This window comes from Anomalospiza imberbis, chromosome 8 (genome assembly GCF_031753505.1).
Source record: "Anomalospiza imberbis isolate Cuckoo-Finch-1a 21T00152 chromosome 8, ASM3175350v1, whole genome shotgun sequence".
Taxonomy (NCBI): Eukaryota; Metazoa; Chordata; class Aves; order Passeriformes; family Viduidae; genus Anomalospiza; species Anomalospiza imberbis.
The window spans coordinates 3,282,006-3,298,603 of record NC_089688.1 but is presented as its reverse complement, the minus strand read 5'-3'; the positions used below and the strand labels follow the sequence as shown (position 1 = coordinate 3,298,603).

General features: G+C 48.1%; 1 protein-coding gene across 3 annotated transcripts in view; it reads right to left on the bottom strand.

Annotated features, from left to right (window-relative positions):
- Window positions 1-3,317: 3,317 nt before the first annotated feature.
- RNLS (renalase, FAD dependent amine oxidase) overlaps window positions 3,318-16,598 on the bottom strand; it is a 55,924-nt gene continuing 42,643 nt past the window's right edge. Inside the window, exons 5-7 of one of the 3 annotated variants that reach the window (XM_068197003.1) lie at window positions 14,493-14,666; window positions 9,566-9,741; window positions 3,318-3,594 (exon numbers count right to left, since the gene is read on the bottom strand). In XM_068197003.1, coding sequence (XP_068053104.1) covers window positions 3,475-3,594; window positions 9,566-9,741; window positions 14,493-14,666 — 470 coding nt within the window. In that variant the 3' untranslated portion in view covers window positions 3,318-3,474. Of the gene's footprint in view, window positions 3,595-6,272; window positions 6,589-9,565; window positions 9,742-14,492; window positions 14,667-16,598 lie in introns of those variants that run through there. The other 2 variants (XM_068197002.1, XM_068197004.1) reach the window with 2 other exon arrangements.

Below are 16,598 nucleotides of genomic sequence, written 5' to 3'. Positions count from 1 at the left end.
TCAGTCGCGTGCTCAGCTCCTGCAGGGCTCATCTCCAGCTCTCCTCGCCCGGGGAAAGCGCTGAACGTGCCGGGGCGTTCTAACGAGGTTTCCAAATGGTTCCTACCCCTGTGCTCCCAGGCCAGGCTTCCATGGAGCAAACAGAACAGTGCCGAGGCGTGGATGGAGCCGGAATCCTTTCCTAGCCATGGCCAACTGGGAATAAGAGTTACTTCTTTATAGCAGATGTGTAGCTCAAAGTTCACCATAAGGGCACTCACATCGAGAGCACAGCGTGTATTGTTCTGCAAGAAGGCTCAGCTCAGCCCTTCAAAAGACTCTGGAACAACTAATTTCATTATTCAAAGAATAAAGTGAGGCAGAGGGAGCCAAAATTAACCCTCTGGCCGCTCCCTGGAAACAGGGATTTCTTTAGCACCCTGTGCTCACAGATGCAGGCAGAAAATCTGCCTCACAGTGTCCCAGCTCTGTTTTTCTCACTAGTTTAGGAGATGGATGTCTTATTCCTCTCAAAATGACTACCTGCACCCAGGCCAGGCTGAGCACCCCCACATGAAGCCCTCTGTGTGTACACTTCATCAGCAAATATGGCTCAGGATTTTGATCTCTACTTATGATCTCCAGGGAAAATCAGAAGCAAAAAAAAAAAAAAAAAAATTTTTAAATTATCCGTACAAAAAAAGATCATTCTCTTACTGACCAAATTTAAAAAAATAATACTTGCAGACAAGAAGGACAAAAGAAGACAAGTTCCACAAAAGAAAAATTCACCAATTTTTAGGCAGATTTGAGCAAAGAAAAATACACCCCTTCAAATCACATCCCCTTCTTGGCCAAGGATCGATTCACCATGTGGCTGGGACATGAAATTCTCCCTGCCCAACCAAATTCCTCTCTCTGGAGCTGAGCTGCTCACTCAGCATCAATCCTACCTGAGTTAAACTCTAAGGGAAAAGCCCAGGAGACCTAAAGGAAATCCACCCCAGAGGAGTGGGTTGATAAAGGGTCAGTCAAGGACCAGGACCATGTGCAGATGGGTCCTTTCATTTGCTGCTTCATTTCCCACTTCCAGCACACGGTGCAGGGGGTGGAATTGAGATGAGCTCTGGAGAAACAGCCAGGAAACATCTCCAGCTGCATTTGAGGCAGAAACCCCGGGTTTCTCCCCAACCCAGAGCTGCTCAAAAATGCTTTGGCGAGTCCTTTGGCGAGGGCCAGGGAGCGGCTGGAGCTGTGATGTGAGACGGGGATTATTTACACTTGCTCCCGTCCTGCTGTGCTTGCAGCTTGCATTCCCAAGCTGGCCCCCAGGACTGCCCTTTAAATCAAAGGAAAGTGGGATTTGCACTACACAGGTGCGCTGAGGGAGGCAGCAAACCCCAAATGACCGGGATGCGGGGGGCTGATGATCTGATTTGGACCAGACTCGCTCCAGCTCTCCCTGTACAGAGCAACACCCGCGCACAGCCCATGGCTATTGCAGCAACACATCTGTGAGCAGCTCGAGAACAAAAATCCCTTTGTCCCGGCGCGTTCCCGAGGCTCCATCCCTCCTCCCGTGCCGGGGAACGCTGCAAACGGGAACGGCGGCCGTGCCTCGCTAAATTCGAGGCGCTGAGCCGGGATCTTCTGCGCTGGAGAAGGTGGCAAAGTGTGGAAAATGGATTTATATATAGAAAAATATAAAAACTTAACAGAAGGCTCATGTAGTGTGTATTTGTATGTAAACTTTGAGATAAGAAATGCTGACTTAGAAATGTTATTGAATAAGACAGATATTGTTAAGAGAGGAACAGAACTAGAAACAAGGTTTAAAAGGTAGTTTTATACATAAGACTAGATACTTTAGAGAAATAGAATCATGAAAGATACATTGTAGTAAGATTTACGAGGGGTAATTGTAGATTATTAGTTTTAAGATATTTACAGCATAGTGTAGCTAAAGCTGATAGGCTAAGAAACACTTATGGTGCATTGTAGTTAAGAAATAGTTAGTGACTGGAATAGTGTGAATTATAACATCTGTATTATCTCACTCTTCTCATAAGACTAAAAATAGCATAAAAGCTCAATAGAATAATAGAATAAAAAAGAAAAGAATAAACGCCTCTCAGTTACCCCATCTCTGGGTCAGAAAATAATATAATCCGACAGCAAAGGAGAGTGGCCGATCCCCTCCTCTCCCGCCAGCTCATCCCTTTTCCCTGCGCTCTGGCAAGTGAACCAGCTGCAGGGACAGAGGCTGACCTATATTCCAGCCCTGACTGCCCACCACGTGCTTTTAAAAATATTCTTTTCCCCCAAATCTGGGCTGAAAAAAGGCGGTCAAACCCGCGCCCGGGGTGCGAGCATCCCTGCACCGGCCGCAGGGAGCCCTCGGTGCTCGCCCCGGGCGCGCAGCGCCGCGCAGCCCGCGGCAGCAGGGGAGATGCGAGCGGCTGATAGCGCTGGGAAAGGAAGGATGTCGGGCCCGGCGCAGGTGAGGGAGGAGGTGCCGCTCGGCTGGGCTGCAGCCCTGTGCACAGCCGATAATGTCACGCTGAGCTGTGGTTGACCGCAGCGTCCCCGTGACCGGCTCGGCGGTCGGGCGGCAGGGGCACAGCGGAACGGGCTCGTTTTCCCACAGCACGGCTCGGATGGGGCTGTGTGCTCGCCCATGCGAGCCCTCGGCACTAAAACCCCTTCCCCAGATGTTGCGGGGACCAGGGTGGCAGCCACACGCACCTGGCTGGGTTTTTCCGTGGTGGCGCTCAGCTGTTACGGGATGAAAATTGGGGAAGGAGGAGAAGCACGAGGCTTTCCAAGGGTCTCCAGGGGTTCCATCACCACAACCCCCAAGGTGACAGCAACCTGCCCTGCACCCCCTTTACCCAACACAAAATGTCTCCACTAGGGTTGAGCCATTATGGGGATTTTTGAATGAGTTAGAGATAGGGTTTCAGAATTGTTTTTGATGACGTGGTTTATTTTTTTTTAATCTTTTATGTAGCCAGGAAGGGTGAGTTTGGCTCACATCTTTATTGTATGGTTTAGAAGGTCACAAGACCCCCGGTTACAAGACTTTTTAAGGATTTATTGACTAATAAAACACTGCTAACAATAATATTTATGAGTTTGACTTAATCTTTAAATATTTTGTCTTATGGACCCATGTTACAGTGTAAGCTTCCTCAGCCAATCATGTTATGAGACACAAACCTACAGTGCTGCATTCTAAACTCCTTGTTTACCCTTGTAACTACTTTTATTTTTTTATCTTTAAAACTCTAAACTTTCTTTTTAACTTAACGTGCCTCTGCTTTAAACTATAAATCCACATTGTCGCTTCTAGCACCTAAGTTTGGAAGCTTTTTCTAAGGTCTCATATCAAATCCTGTGTTTAATTCTAAGTTGGGCTTTACAGGCCCAAAGTTCTGAGAGCTCCTTGCATTTTGGATTCCAACAAGACACAACCCTCTCCCTGTTTCCACTTATTTACATCCAGGGGAGGAATTTTGCTTGGATCTTCTTGAAAATGAAGTCGGTCACTGTGCCTCCTCCTCCTCGGCAAAGGGGCTGCTCCGTGCCCCGTGGGGCTGATCCTGAAGGTGCCACCTGAAAGTGGGAATTAAGCACAAATCCCAAGGAGGATGACAGGGAGGTGTTGCAGCGAGCCAGGCACGGTGGCAGCAGAAGGCTCCGGGATTTCAGGGCTTCAGCTCTGCCACACAAAGCGGCTTAGGGACAGCACAGCTGAGCCAGGGGATGGATTAGAGCAAAACCGGCTCTGGCTGCGGGGAAATCTCTGCACAGGGGCTCAAGGTGCTCGCTGGGCAGCTCAGAGAGCGCCCTGGTCCTCCCCTGGGAGCAGCTGGGCTCCTGGGTCCAGCACAGCCTCCGAATGGCATGTCACAGGCTCCTCGTGGCCTGTCACCAGCCCCCTGGGGCTGGTCACTCTGGGGCTTGCAGCCGAACAAACGCTGCCCTCGCCCAGGCAGCCACAGAGCCCTCGGTGCCAGGCTGGGGCTGGTGACCAGACACGGTTTGGGTGGCACAGGATCAGGTTCCTCTTCCCTGCATTGACTCAAGGAAACTCCTCTGGCAGTGTCACACCCCATGTCGGTGCCACTGCAGCAGCAGAGACCTCTGCTTTCAGTCTGGGGCTGTACCAGCACAACGCTGCCCCTCCACCAAGAGGAAATGTGGTCACAGGGGTGCTTTCAGCTGGGCAGCACCTCCCACCTGCAGCTGCCTTTTTAAAATAATTGAAAAAAAAAAAAAAAAACCAAAAAAAAACCAACACAAAACCCGCAAGTCTCCAAAACTAAATTAATCTCTAAATTTATTTTCATATGCTTGCGCAAAATCACAGCCCAGGTTTCAGGAGACAGAAGAGACTTGTCTGGTTGATTTCCTGGGATTTTCCCTGGATGGACGTGATTTTGATGGCAGACCCATCCAGTGCAGCCTTGTTCCCATATTCCCTGATCCCACTGTAAGAGCAGTGGCTGCACAGGGTGCCACGAGCCAGCCCTGCCGTGGGATGTTGCCTGGGTGGAAGTTACCACAGCTGGGAGCTGGAAGGCTATGAGAAGCCATGGCCCTGGCTTTCCTTGTCATGAGGAAGACAAGAACATCGTGGTCTGGGAGCTGGAAGGCTCCAGCCCCACTTCAGGCAGTGGCTGGGCTCATGGCACAGATGAGAGCAGACACAGCCATCCCCCTTGTCTGGGAACAAGGAGAGAGCGGCTGGAATGGATGGATCTGCCAGTTAATCAAAATCAGGGAAAATCCCAGGAAATCAACCAGACAAGTCTCTTCTGTTGCCACCCTTCTGGATACAGTGGGCTCTTTGAAACATCACCCTGCCACCCTCCTTGTGTGGGAATTCCACATCTCCCTGCTCCCAGCATTCCCACTGCCCAGAGGAACACATCCAACAACTTTTTCTCTCCACCTTAAAAAAAACCCCAAGCAGTTTTTACCTAAATTATCTTATCCTGGAGGGATGCGGCAGAACAGAGGCATTTTGGTAGACTGGCATGATATTTTCAGGAGGAATTTCTGCATGGAAAGGGTGCTCAGGCCTTGGCAGGGGCTGCCCAGGGAGCTTTGGAGTGCCCATCCCTGCAGGTGTCCAAGGGAGGGCTGGAGGTGGCACTCAGTGCTCTGGGCTGGGCACAAGGTGGGCACTGGGCACAGCTGGGACTCCATGGGCTGGGAGGGATTTTCCAGCCTCCTTGATTCTGGGATATGAGGAAGGAGCAATTTGAGACTCACTGGGTTTCGAAAGAGCTCCAAATTGAAAAGCTCATGACTCAAAAAACATCTCAGAATCTGTGATTTGGGTACTTTGAGGTGTCAGGGTGACCAAAGCTGAGAGATTGCTGAAAGGACAAGTCAGAGACATCTGCACTGGTCTGTCACTGCTGGTGTCAGAGGCTGCTGCTGATACAAAGCCCCTGAAAGAGCATCACAGCTCTTCAGAGAACAGCCATTGAGCCAAAGATGCCTCACATCCAGTTTTCGGCCTACTTTTAAAATTAACAAGTCTTTAATTCTTAGTGTCACTTAAAATACGCCACTAGAAATGGCCCAAGGCAGCAGTAAATCACAGTGGTCAGCTGGTGTGATACAGGATGCCAGATTTGGGTAAAAGGCAGGGGTAAAATAAGAAAAAACAGAGGCTGAATTGTACTTCTCTGAAGTTTTAAATTCCTATATTTTGTTATTTTCAGTGCTGTGGTAGAGAGGCACTAGACTTGTGACACGTGATTGAAGAGGAAGGTCAAGTTAAAATCCAGTTTAGAATAAATAAATTATTTCTTGATTAATTTCTGAGTAATTTCTGAACCTATCCAGTGTTACCCCCTGACATGGGCAGGGACACCTTCCACTGTCCCAGGCTGCTCCAAGCCCTGTCCAACCTGGCCTTGGGCACTGCCAGGGATCCAGGGGCAGCCACAGCTGCTCTGGGCACCCTGTGCCAGGGTCTGTCCACCCTCCCAGGGAGCAATTCCTGATTCCCAATATCCCATCCATCCCTGCCCTCTGGCAGTGGGAAGCCATTCCCTGTGTCCTGTCACTCGGACAAGGAGTAATAAGGAGTTTCCAAGGAATAAACTCTGCAGCTTCATGGATTTTTGTGCTGCTTCAAGTCAGGCTCCTCTCCCTGACACAATTTTCATGGGCTGTAAAAGTATCAGGAGACCCGGCACGAGTGCTGGAGCTCTGTGCTTCTGCCTAGAGCCGGGGAAAGTCCTACTCCAATCAAAGTAACCACTCAGCACAGATCCTGGAAAACTCAATTTAATTCCATCCCAATAATTATTCCAGCGCACCGATACATCTTCCTTTATTTGTTTTTTTCAAGATGATGTTAAACTCAAATTCGATCCATCACAGCAAAATTCATAACAAATCTAGAGGAAGTTTAGCAGCCTGGCTTTGAAATTGCTGTAAATGAGGCTTCACAGCCTCTGCAAGGCTCATGGCAGACTCTATGCAGCCATCGAAGTTGGAACGAGTGAATCCATCCCCCCCACAGATCAGGAGAGGCTGAGTGTGAAGAATCATCTGTCCTGGACAATTGGCCACAGCTCTTGTAACCTGAAAATGAAAAACATAAAAGGGAGTGGGAAGAGAAAGTATTTTATTTACCTGAATTTCACACCAGAAAGATGTGAGTTCTTGAGAAGCACATCACAGAACCACAGGATGGTTTGGGTTGGAAGGGACCTTAAAAATCATCTCTTCCCACCCCCTGCCATGGGCAGGGACCTTCCACTGTCCCAGGGTGCTCCAAGCCCTGTCCAGCCTGGCCTCCCACTCCAAAAGGTAGATCCAAACATTAACCATCAAAGTACCACAGTAAAATACTTACTTCTGGGAGATGAATAATTAGAGTAAAACTCGATTGTGTGTGCAAATTTAGAAACTTTACAGCCTGTTCTGTTTTATTGTCAGCCCGTCTCAGCAGAAATTAATTGTCTGACCCTGGTGTAGAAATCTAAAAAGGTGTGAGGGTGATCTCACATCAGCAAAGAGGGGCTTGCAAATGGGTTCAACACAGGAAAGGGAACCTCCTGTCCCTGGATCACAGAATCACTGAGGCTGGAAAAGCCCTCCAGGATCTCTGAGCCCAACTTTGATCCTCACCTTGTCAACTCAAGGAATCACAGAACCCCAGGGTCACCGAGGCTGGAAAATCCCTCCCAGCCCATGGAGTCCCAGCTGTGCCCAGTGCCCACCTTGTGCCCAGCCCAGAGCACTGAGTGCCACCTCCAGCCCTCCCTTGGACACCTCCAGGGATGGGCACTCCAAAGCTCCCTGGGCAGCCCCTGCCAAGGCCTGAGCACCCTTTCCATGCAGAAATTCCTGCTGCTGTCCAAGCTGCTAAAGCATGATACTCTTACAATTTTCCTTTGATCATTCCATGGATTTCCACCCAGTAAACCACTGCTGTAACCCCTGTGCGACTGTCATTCCTTTCAAGGAATCTTGCTAAATCCAGGGGATTTTTCCACTGATTCAAATGTTCCCTCAGCTGGCCACTGCCAAGCCATTCTCTGCCACTGCCATGTGTGGATGAGCTGCAAAGCATCCACATTTGTGTTGCTGGCTGCATTTTCTGCTACTGGGTTGTTAGCATCTCTCCAAAGGAGGAAACTTGCTGAAATAACTAGTTTTAACCGCTTACCCTTTATTCAGCTTAACAGAGGAGTCCATCCAGGTATGGCAAATCCAGAGAGAGATTCTCCTTCAGACCAGTTTTAAGTCAGTACTTATTTTATTACTGAATTTTTCTCACAGCTGAGTACAAACAATGCCAAAAGACTTGGCAGAAAAGTCTTTTTTGAGTGTCCTTTCTTCTTGGCTACCCAGTGTTTATTTGATGCTGGCTGTACCAAACAGCTCCTACCCTTCCTGGTATTTGGTCAAAGGTTGATGATCTTGGAGGTGTTTTCCAGCCCCAGTAATTCCATAAAAAGTGACTCTGCCAAAGACACACGGTGGGTTGGGAAGCTGTTGGCTCTGAATGCTAATGGTGCCTTCAGCATAATTAGAGCAAGGGGATCCAGAACTGCAGCTGTGCTGCTAAGTAGTGTCAGTAGAATTTTGGAAGTCCTAATCCCTCATCTGCCATGGATAATTGTAATGTCTGCATTTTAATCCCAGGATTGTGTTTGGCCATGTGAAGGATGTTACAGCCGGATTTAATTAACAAGTAGGATAAATCCCAACTAAAAGAGTCAGGGGAAACAGGCACCCATCTTATCAGTTCCCCTGGCCTCTGTGGCAACAGCTTATTATAATTGAAAGTAAAGAGAGCTTTAGGAGAAAGAGGGAGCTCTGCTCCAGATATTTCATTTAGACAGTGATTATTTTATAGGGTGGCATTAGAGATCTCTTTATTGAGATAACGGGTCTGACCTACACGGACTTATTTGCAACCTAAGACATATTGACATTCATCCACCAAATTACAGGCTGGTGATAATTCCTCCTGTGGCACCAGCAGCTGCTGGACTCGGAGCCCTGGCTGGCAGCAGCAACAGGAGCAGGAGTTGGATGGGCTTTGTGAACCCCTTCCAGAGCTGGATCCAACTCTTCTCCCCACTCCCACCCACAGCCCTCGTGAGCACCAGAAGCTCTCAGCAGGTAAGGCAGGAGAAAAGACCAGGTGTCACAACCAGGGAACCTTAACTGCTTTCCCAAAAAAAAATCCATAACTGATAAAGAGGAACTTAGAGAACACACCAAGATTTTGATGGGTTTTTTATAAGTATTAAGGTTGCTTTTGCAACCCACCAATACTTTACTCGCAGAAAAATAAACTTTGTGCTAACGAGACCAGGTTCCCAAATTGGATGCAGATCAAGGGGTATGAGCAGACTACACAACAGCCATCCACAGCAACTTCAAAAAAGGAAAAATTTTTAGGGGACTGCTTTAAAAGTAAATATTTTGCATCAACCTCCACGTTCAAATTCACCAATGTAAATTAACTTGAGAGGCTTTGGGTAAACATGGAGATACTCTTCAATACTTTAGGAAATCACCAACCATTTCCTTGGATTTTTAAAAGAAGACTACAAAATATACACATTTTGCTATTATTACCCCTAGGTAGTTTACTTTAAAATACTTTTCGCATAACATTCTCTTAAATCGAGCAGGGCCAAATCAAATAATAACAATTAGTACATCTGTACTTCTGCTCTTCTGTGGCAGGGTGGGAATTTTGCTAATAATACTTTGGGATGCAGAGGGACGCATTGAGTCATGATTTTTAAATACCAGTGAACATCCCACCGAATTACGTGGGATTTACTTCCTTCCTGTACACTACTCCTACCCCTGCTTACCAGGAGAGCTGCATAACTCACCACTGAGCCAGGCCCACAGTGTTAAAAAATGGCTAAAAATGACCTGGCTTTTGCTGGCCAGCCCTGGATCCTGCTCAGGGCTACATGGAGGAATGTGTTGTGGATTTTGAGCAACCTTCCCCTTTCCTCTTGCTCCCTGAGGATGGAAAATGCAGCCCAGCAGGTCCTCCCAGCTGACTGGTCCCACCAGGGAGTACCTGGGAGTATCTCCACCTCTGGCACTTGATGCTGCTTGGTTTAGGCAGGGAGGGCACAATCCTCTGCAGGTGGCTGAGAATGATCTGCTGCACCTCTGCAGGCTCTGAGTCCAGGTGCTCACTTCCAAAGGTCACAGTCGTGTGCACCACGACTGAGGGCCCAACTTCGGGAGACTCTGGAAGAAAGAAAGGAAGGGGAGAGGTGCTTTTGAAGGATTGCTCATTCATACCTGCCTTCCCCACATGCTGACAATTGTGTCTCTGGCCTAGGAGTCAGTAAGAACAAAAATATCTGTGGTACCACTCAGTTCTTCCAGATGGGAAAAAAGCACAAGGAATAACAAGGAGGACAATCTCTGCAACAACCTGGCCTTGGACACTTCCAGGGATCCAGGGGCAGGCACAGCTTCTCTGGGCAACCTGTGCCAGAGCCTCACTGTAAAAAAATTGGGATTTTTATCTCATCTAAATCAACCCTCCATCAGTTTAAAACCATCACCCTTTGTCCTATCAGAAAAAAAATTGTTCTGATCTATGGAGTCATAGCTCAGGTGCTAACATTGATCCCAGCAGACTTGGAAAGGGCCAGGCTTTGTTACATTTGGGGTTGGTTGCAGGTTCTCTGCAGCAGGTGACTCCTGTCCCCGCTGGCATGTTGGCTTGCCACCTTACCGACGTGGCCTAACCACCAGCAGCAGGAGAACTTGGCTGGATTAGGGGATTTTGGGGTGCCCCAATGAGCAGGATGGAGCGAGGACACAACGTGGGTTATGCTGCATTTCAGCTGAGCTGGTTGTTCAATTAAGTGATTCCCTCTCACTCCCCTACCCAGCAACTCCCTCCTTTGGAAGCCTCTCCTGGTTAGACCTTTGTTTGGACCAGCACATTCTTAGAAGAAGATTTTAGTTTTAGCAAATGAGTGTTTTCTGACAGAGGAATCCACAAAGAAAGAGGTGGTTGAACACCCGCTGACCATTCTGGCTGTTAGGCACCAAGCTTGATAAACTCCTTATCTCTGCTCTGCCACTGAAGAAATCTCCAGCTCCTCAAGCCAGAGATCCCCTCTGGGAAAATGACACATTCCAGCTTTCCAAAACAATTGTTGGAGTGCTCAGGGGTCGTCCAAGGGTTACAACCTGGTCTCCAGCAGAAAACTGTCCGTGGATGTGATAGGCAAACATCTCCCACAGGAGTGTTCTCCTCATTTCAGGGGAACGGTATCGAGTATTTTTCTCACGTTGCTGCCCAAAACCTGGAGCCATAATGGATCCCGATAAAAACCGAGATGTGGTTGTTTCCTGACCCTCAGGGATTTGTAAGCTTCCTGAGGAGATGTGTTTTGCCATCTAAACCCCATTCTGGTCCTGGGTAGCAGGAGGGGAAGGGGAAGGCCTTTTGCCACACCAAACAAACCCTGGAAGAAGGAAATGGCTGCTGGGTCAGCGTGGAGGGCAGCAGAGAAGCTGGACACCTCCGGACAGGCTGGAACTGCATCCCTGCTCCCTGGGAGGCACCACACGGTGCCAAAAGATGATGTGTAGGCCTCATAAACCCTACCTAAAAGTTTAAAAAAAGAGCAGTGATCAACTTTACTACACCTAGAAAGCAAGAGAGGTGGAGGGTCATTTTAAAAATGCCGCGCTGCTGTTTGGAAGGAGGGCCAGTGAGCTTCCCCAGTTATCCTCAGAAATTCCCATGGTTCCTAAGGTCCCATAGTCTCCCTGGAATAAAATCTACTGTCTGACAAGGCACATTTGGGAGGAGTTATTGAAAGAATGGCACTAACTTTTTCATATTCAGAAACCCAGCATTTCATTAGCCTTACCAACAGTTTCTGATTATTTTTCTAAAAGGCAGGCAGGGCCGGCAGAGGATTACAACACAACTGGCTGCGTAACAAGGCAAAAACTTAAATAGCTCTTTAACTCTTTCATCTTCCTAAAAATTCTTGTTTCAGGAAGGAAAGGAATCTCTACTTCGAAACTGAAGAGGATACTCAGGAATTATACAACGCTAAAAACCTGTGAGGCAGATCTTCCCTTTAAATTACATAACCCCACAATCCTGGAGCAAAAGAAAGGAACCACTTCCCCTTTGATGTGTCATCTATCTTTAGTCCTCCTGGAATGCAGAGAGATGCAAAGACTGCGGTATTCCAGAAATAATTTATGCTGGAGAATTCCCACTGTCCCCCCCGACCCGGTATAAATATGGATGGGGTGTTTGAGGCAGCCAATCCCACAAAGTGTTTAATATTCATGCATGCCACACAGGGAATTCAGCACACGCTTCTGGTGGGCTCTTCCTTACGTAACATCACCTCTGCAGGCAGGGACGGGATTCTGCCCACAGCAGCTGGGATCCTCAGCTGCTGGAAAAAGCCTTCCCTCCTGGAGGCTCCTGATTACAGCAGGAATTGGTGGCAACAGGGAAATTGCCTTATCAAGCCCACCCCGCTGCGTGATTACGACAACGAGGCCGGTTTGGGTTTCACTGGTACGACGTGAAACGCCCACAAGTTGGATGTCTCTGCTTTACCGAGTCAAGGCAGGGACTGCCACGTCTCAGACAAGTGACAAGGACAGTCTGGGCTTCCAACAGCCTTTGTTGCTGGCCTTTGAGGCCTACCTGCTTTAGGGACATGTTATATGAGTCCTTCAGCAGAAGGCTCACAGGATCATAGAATCATAAAATTGATTGAAGATCATCCAGTTCCAAACCTCTTGCAGGGGACAACTATCAGCTATCATTATTTTCCATGTTCTAGCTGTTATTTTCTGTACTGTTCAAGGCTGTTTTTGAAAAAGCCTTGAAAATTTGAGGAGGCAGTGAGGGTGAGATAAGCCTCCATGTATTGCGGATACATCAGGTGAAGAAACAACTGGAGAAAGTGATGGCTTTTTGGGAATGATGACTGCCCTGGAAGATCTCAGCTGCCTCACCCAGCAATTCTGCTCTCTCTGAATGTTTACTTTTTGACTGTCACCACCCTCTTCATCAGATGAGTCCAAATAATCAAGGTTGAAGAATGGGAAGATCAATGAGTGGAGTGGAGTTAAAAGGGACAGTGAGGTGCTCCTGTGCCTCCCAGAAGCACAGGAATAAAAATGCAGATGCAAAATACTTGCATATGTGCTAAAACAAGCATAAAGGAACTTTTTATTCATGTGTTTTGGTTGCAGGACTTCACATGTAAATAAATTTCACACTCAACCTCCCTTGCCTGTGCTGTCTAAAGTCTGTCTCCTAGGAAGAGACACACACACAATTTGTTCTTCTTGGAAAAAACTTGTTCATATAAACAGAACTCTCCCACAATTCAAGGGAAATTTCAGTGAGAAAGGTATGTGTCAACACTGATGTTCTGGTACTTTCTGTGTATTTGCTAACAATATATCCCAAATAATGTGCTTTGTACTTGGTTCAGTTGCATCTGGAGAAAGAAAAGCTGCTTGATAATTCCATCATATTTCCATATTTGCTGTTCTCGGTGCTGGGGCTTTGAGATCACATGTGCAGAGAGGTGGGGAAAGTATGGGTGAATTCCTCCTCAACGTTGGTAAGGATAATATCAGTAGGTCCTATTAACTACCAGGTATTTTTTGTTGAACACAACAATGACAACAGAATCTCAGATGCAATAAAATCTCCAGCTGAACGCTGTCAGTAACAAGGAGACAATGCCAGAGAAAAAAAGATCACGCTGTATTTGGCTTTCCTTAGGCTCTTTTTTCACATATTCACCTAAGTCCCTGCTGGAGAAAGCACATCAGAGTGGAGACATCCTTATTTTGCCAGTCCAGCCATTCCTCTCTTTTGTTTTCACTCTTTTCAGATCAACAGGCTAAATTCTTAGAGCAAACAACAAATCTGCACTTGCACAGTGGGATGGAGAATATCCCCTCAAGAAAAGGCTGAGTGAGCTGGGAGTGTTCTGCCTGGAGAAGGGAAAGCTCTGGAGAGACCTCAGAGCCTCTTCCAGTGCCTAAAAGGGGCACCAGGAGAGCTGGAGAAGGACTTGGGACAAGGGATGGGGAGAAAGGACAAGGAGAAATGGCATCCCAGTGCCAGAGGCAGGGATGGATGGGATATTGGGAATTAGGAATTGTTCCCTGGGAGGGTGGGCAGGCCCTGGCACAAGGTGCCCAGAGCAGCTGTGGCTGCCCCTGGATCCCTGGCAGTGCCCAAGGCCAGGTGGGACAGGTGGAAGTTGTCCCTGCCCGTGGAAGGGGGTAGAACTTTGGATCTTTAAGGTCCCTCACACACCAAACCATCCTGGATTCTGTGCCTCTGATTGGTCTGCAAGTGTTTTCTCTTGAGCTGTTTTATGCCACCACACTCCTGGTAGGTGAAACACATTTAATCAATAAAGCACACTTCCTCAACTGCCATCCTCCAGGAAGAGAGGGGCAGGGTCTGCCTTGGGGGAATATTCTCCAAGCCCTACCGAGCACGTGCAGCCATTTCAGGGACTCTCCCTGGTCACCAAAGCAGCCTGGCTAACTCTGAACGGGGCTGAGCAGCTCCAACTATCCAACCCATTCTTACTTCCAAGCCTTGTGGAAAGAGCAGGAGTTGTAGGGTAACGGGTGACGGGAGACAAACTGGCGAGCGCATGAATCAGTGTTTAAACAAAGGAACCCCAGCTCTTTCTTGGAATAGCAACATTTTGATGTCTCCAATCCCCTGACACTGGTTTCATAAACGCGGTAACATAAACCATGTGCTGGGGGCTGATTTTCTGAGGGCCGGCCCGCTCTCATTGTGTGCTTTATTACAGGCCAAATGTGACATTAAACGCCATCCGCTGCGGCTTGGAGTTAAACACTCGCTCTGTTCAGAATAGCAACACTCAATTAAACAGCATTTCTCATGCTCTACACCCTCCATTGTGGCTGTGTTTAAGGGAAATAATGGGAGCACTGACCTATATTGCGCTTCTTGTTATCGATGGAGATGAAGCGTATGCAGGGATTATCAGTGATGTACTGAGCAGCCCAGGGGACAGCAATCCCTGTCCCAGCCTCATAAAACAGTCCCAGGGCGTAGCGGGATGAGTAGCTCACAGATTCCAGTTGCTGCTTTTGACTTTCATTAATTACTGTGAAAAGGAGAGAAAAAAGAAAAAAAATAAAAAAAAGGAAAAGAAAATCAGACAATCCCTCTCCACTCAGAACATTAAATATGGGAATGCTGTGGTTAAGCTGATTATTCCTTCCTGAAAATGACCAGACTGCTAAAACTAACAATTTAATATTAAACCTAGTGCTTTGTAGTATTTTTTTTCTGGGACACCTCTTCATGAAGTTTTAATGGTGCATTTTGTGGAGCGTGTCCTTCACACATGACCCTCCCCCAGCTGCTGGGGGTCCATCTCCCAGCTCTCCCTTAGTAGCCTCTGACTTGAAACTTTGATGATTTTGGTGACTTTTTGTTTCAAACCTTGCCTCAAAGGGTGAATAAATAGCAATAAAATGCTCGGGTTGCCTCAAGGACATCAAGTAAATGGTTGTATGGCTCGACAAGCACCAAAATGACTTCACATATCAACAAAATGAACTCAGAGCCTCTTGAACCTCTGGGGAAAAGAGCCCTGTGACTTCTGTGCTGCAATTCAAATGAATGAAGAAAACCACACTTCAGCATACAAAAGGTTCCTAGTGAAGTTCAGCTCCTTCAGCTGAAGGAATTTTAAAGCAGTTTAGAAAATTTCAGAGCAAGTATGAATCCTAATTCCTCCCTACGATTAACTCTTCTATCTTCTAATTACAGCAAGATCTGCTTTTTGCTGCAATTTCGTAATCTTCATAAAAAGCTGCACAAAGTAGCATTAGCCCCACGGTGAGAATTCAAATACTATTTAATTTCATGCCACAGAGAAATCCAGCTTGGCTGATTGTGGAGTTCAGTTCCATGTCTCTCTTCCTGTGACTGAATGGGGGTCCAAGGCTTCTGTGAGCTGGAGCAGCACACGCAGAGACAACAGTTCAGCTGATGCTGTATGAAGAAAGGAACAGCTGACCCCACAGTGGGTCAGGCTGACCAAACTCATGGCACAGGATTGTGTCCTGACAGCTCTCCCAACTGACAGGCCCCTGGTGGTCCTCCCTCACCAGCCTGACCTAAGGCCCAGCACACCAGAGGATGACAAACCAGATTCCACCTCAAATCCCACCAGAAACCAACCCTGAAATGACCCCAAGGAAAAAAAAAAAACCTGAAAAAACTTGGGGAGGTTTTTTTTTCATATTTTCCCCACAAATATGCTGAGGAACAGAGAAATGGGGAGAGCAGAAAGAAACACTGACCAAACCACAAAACTTGGGGAGAGGAAAGGAGGAGAAATGGGCATCTGGCAGTAGGTGGTGGTGGAGCTGCCAGATGGGGGAAGCAGGACTGGCTGAGCACAAAGGGCTTCGAAGCAGCTCCCTTTCCCTCTCCAGTTCCCCCTCCAAGAAGGAGCTGAGGGGTCCAGCTGCCTCCCACCCCTGCACTCAGGTCTTTCCAAGAAGGATCTACTCCAAGGTCCCTCAGCTTTCTTCCTCCCCTGGGACCCAGGGCTCCTGGGTGCCATGCCAAAGGCCCAGAGCAGCCTGGCACGCCCCAGGCAGGGCACTGGCTTCCATCCCAATTTTCTGTGCTTTTCAAAGGCTGGCCCAGCCTCTGGCAGGACTGCCCCAGCTCCACGAGTCTCCTGCAGGACAGGGGGATGGATTTCTGGTGTGCTTGGAGGGGAAGGCAGGGATTAAGCAGGGCTGGAGGAAATGATGCCAGCAGGAGAGGACCTCGAACATCCCTCCCTGCTGGAAATGTTCCCTGGCCTAAGTTCCCCTGAGCTTAACGTGGTGCCAGCAGCCAGGAGCCATCCCGGGGCTCTTTTCCAAGCGGGAACAGCAGCAGGAGTGATTTCCCTGGGGCTTGTCCCAGTTCCTCCTGGCAGACCACAGGAGCCCAGCCAGGGAACAGAGCTGCTGCTAAACACATTAAACACAGCTCAGGGGACAGATCTCACACAGAACCCAGCCCCTGTCCC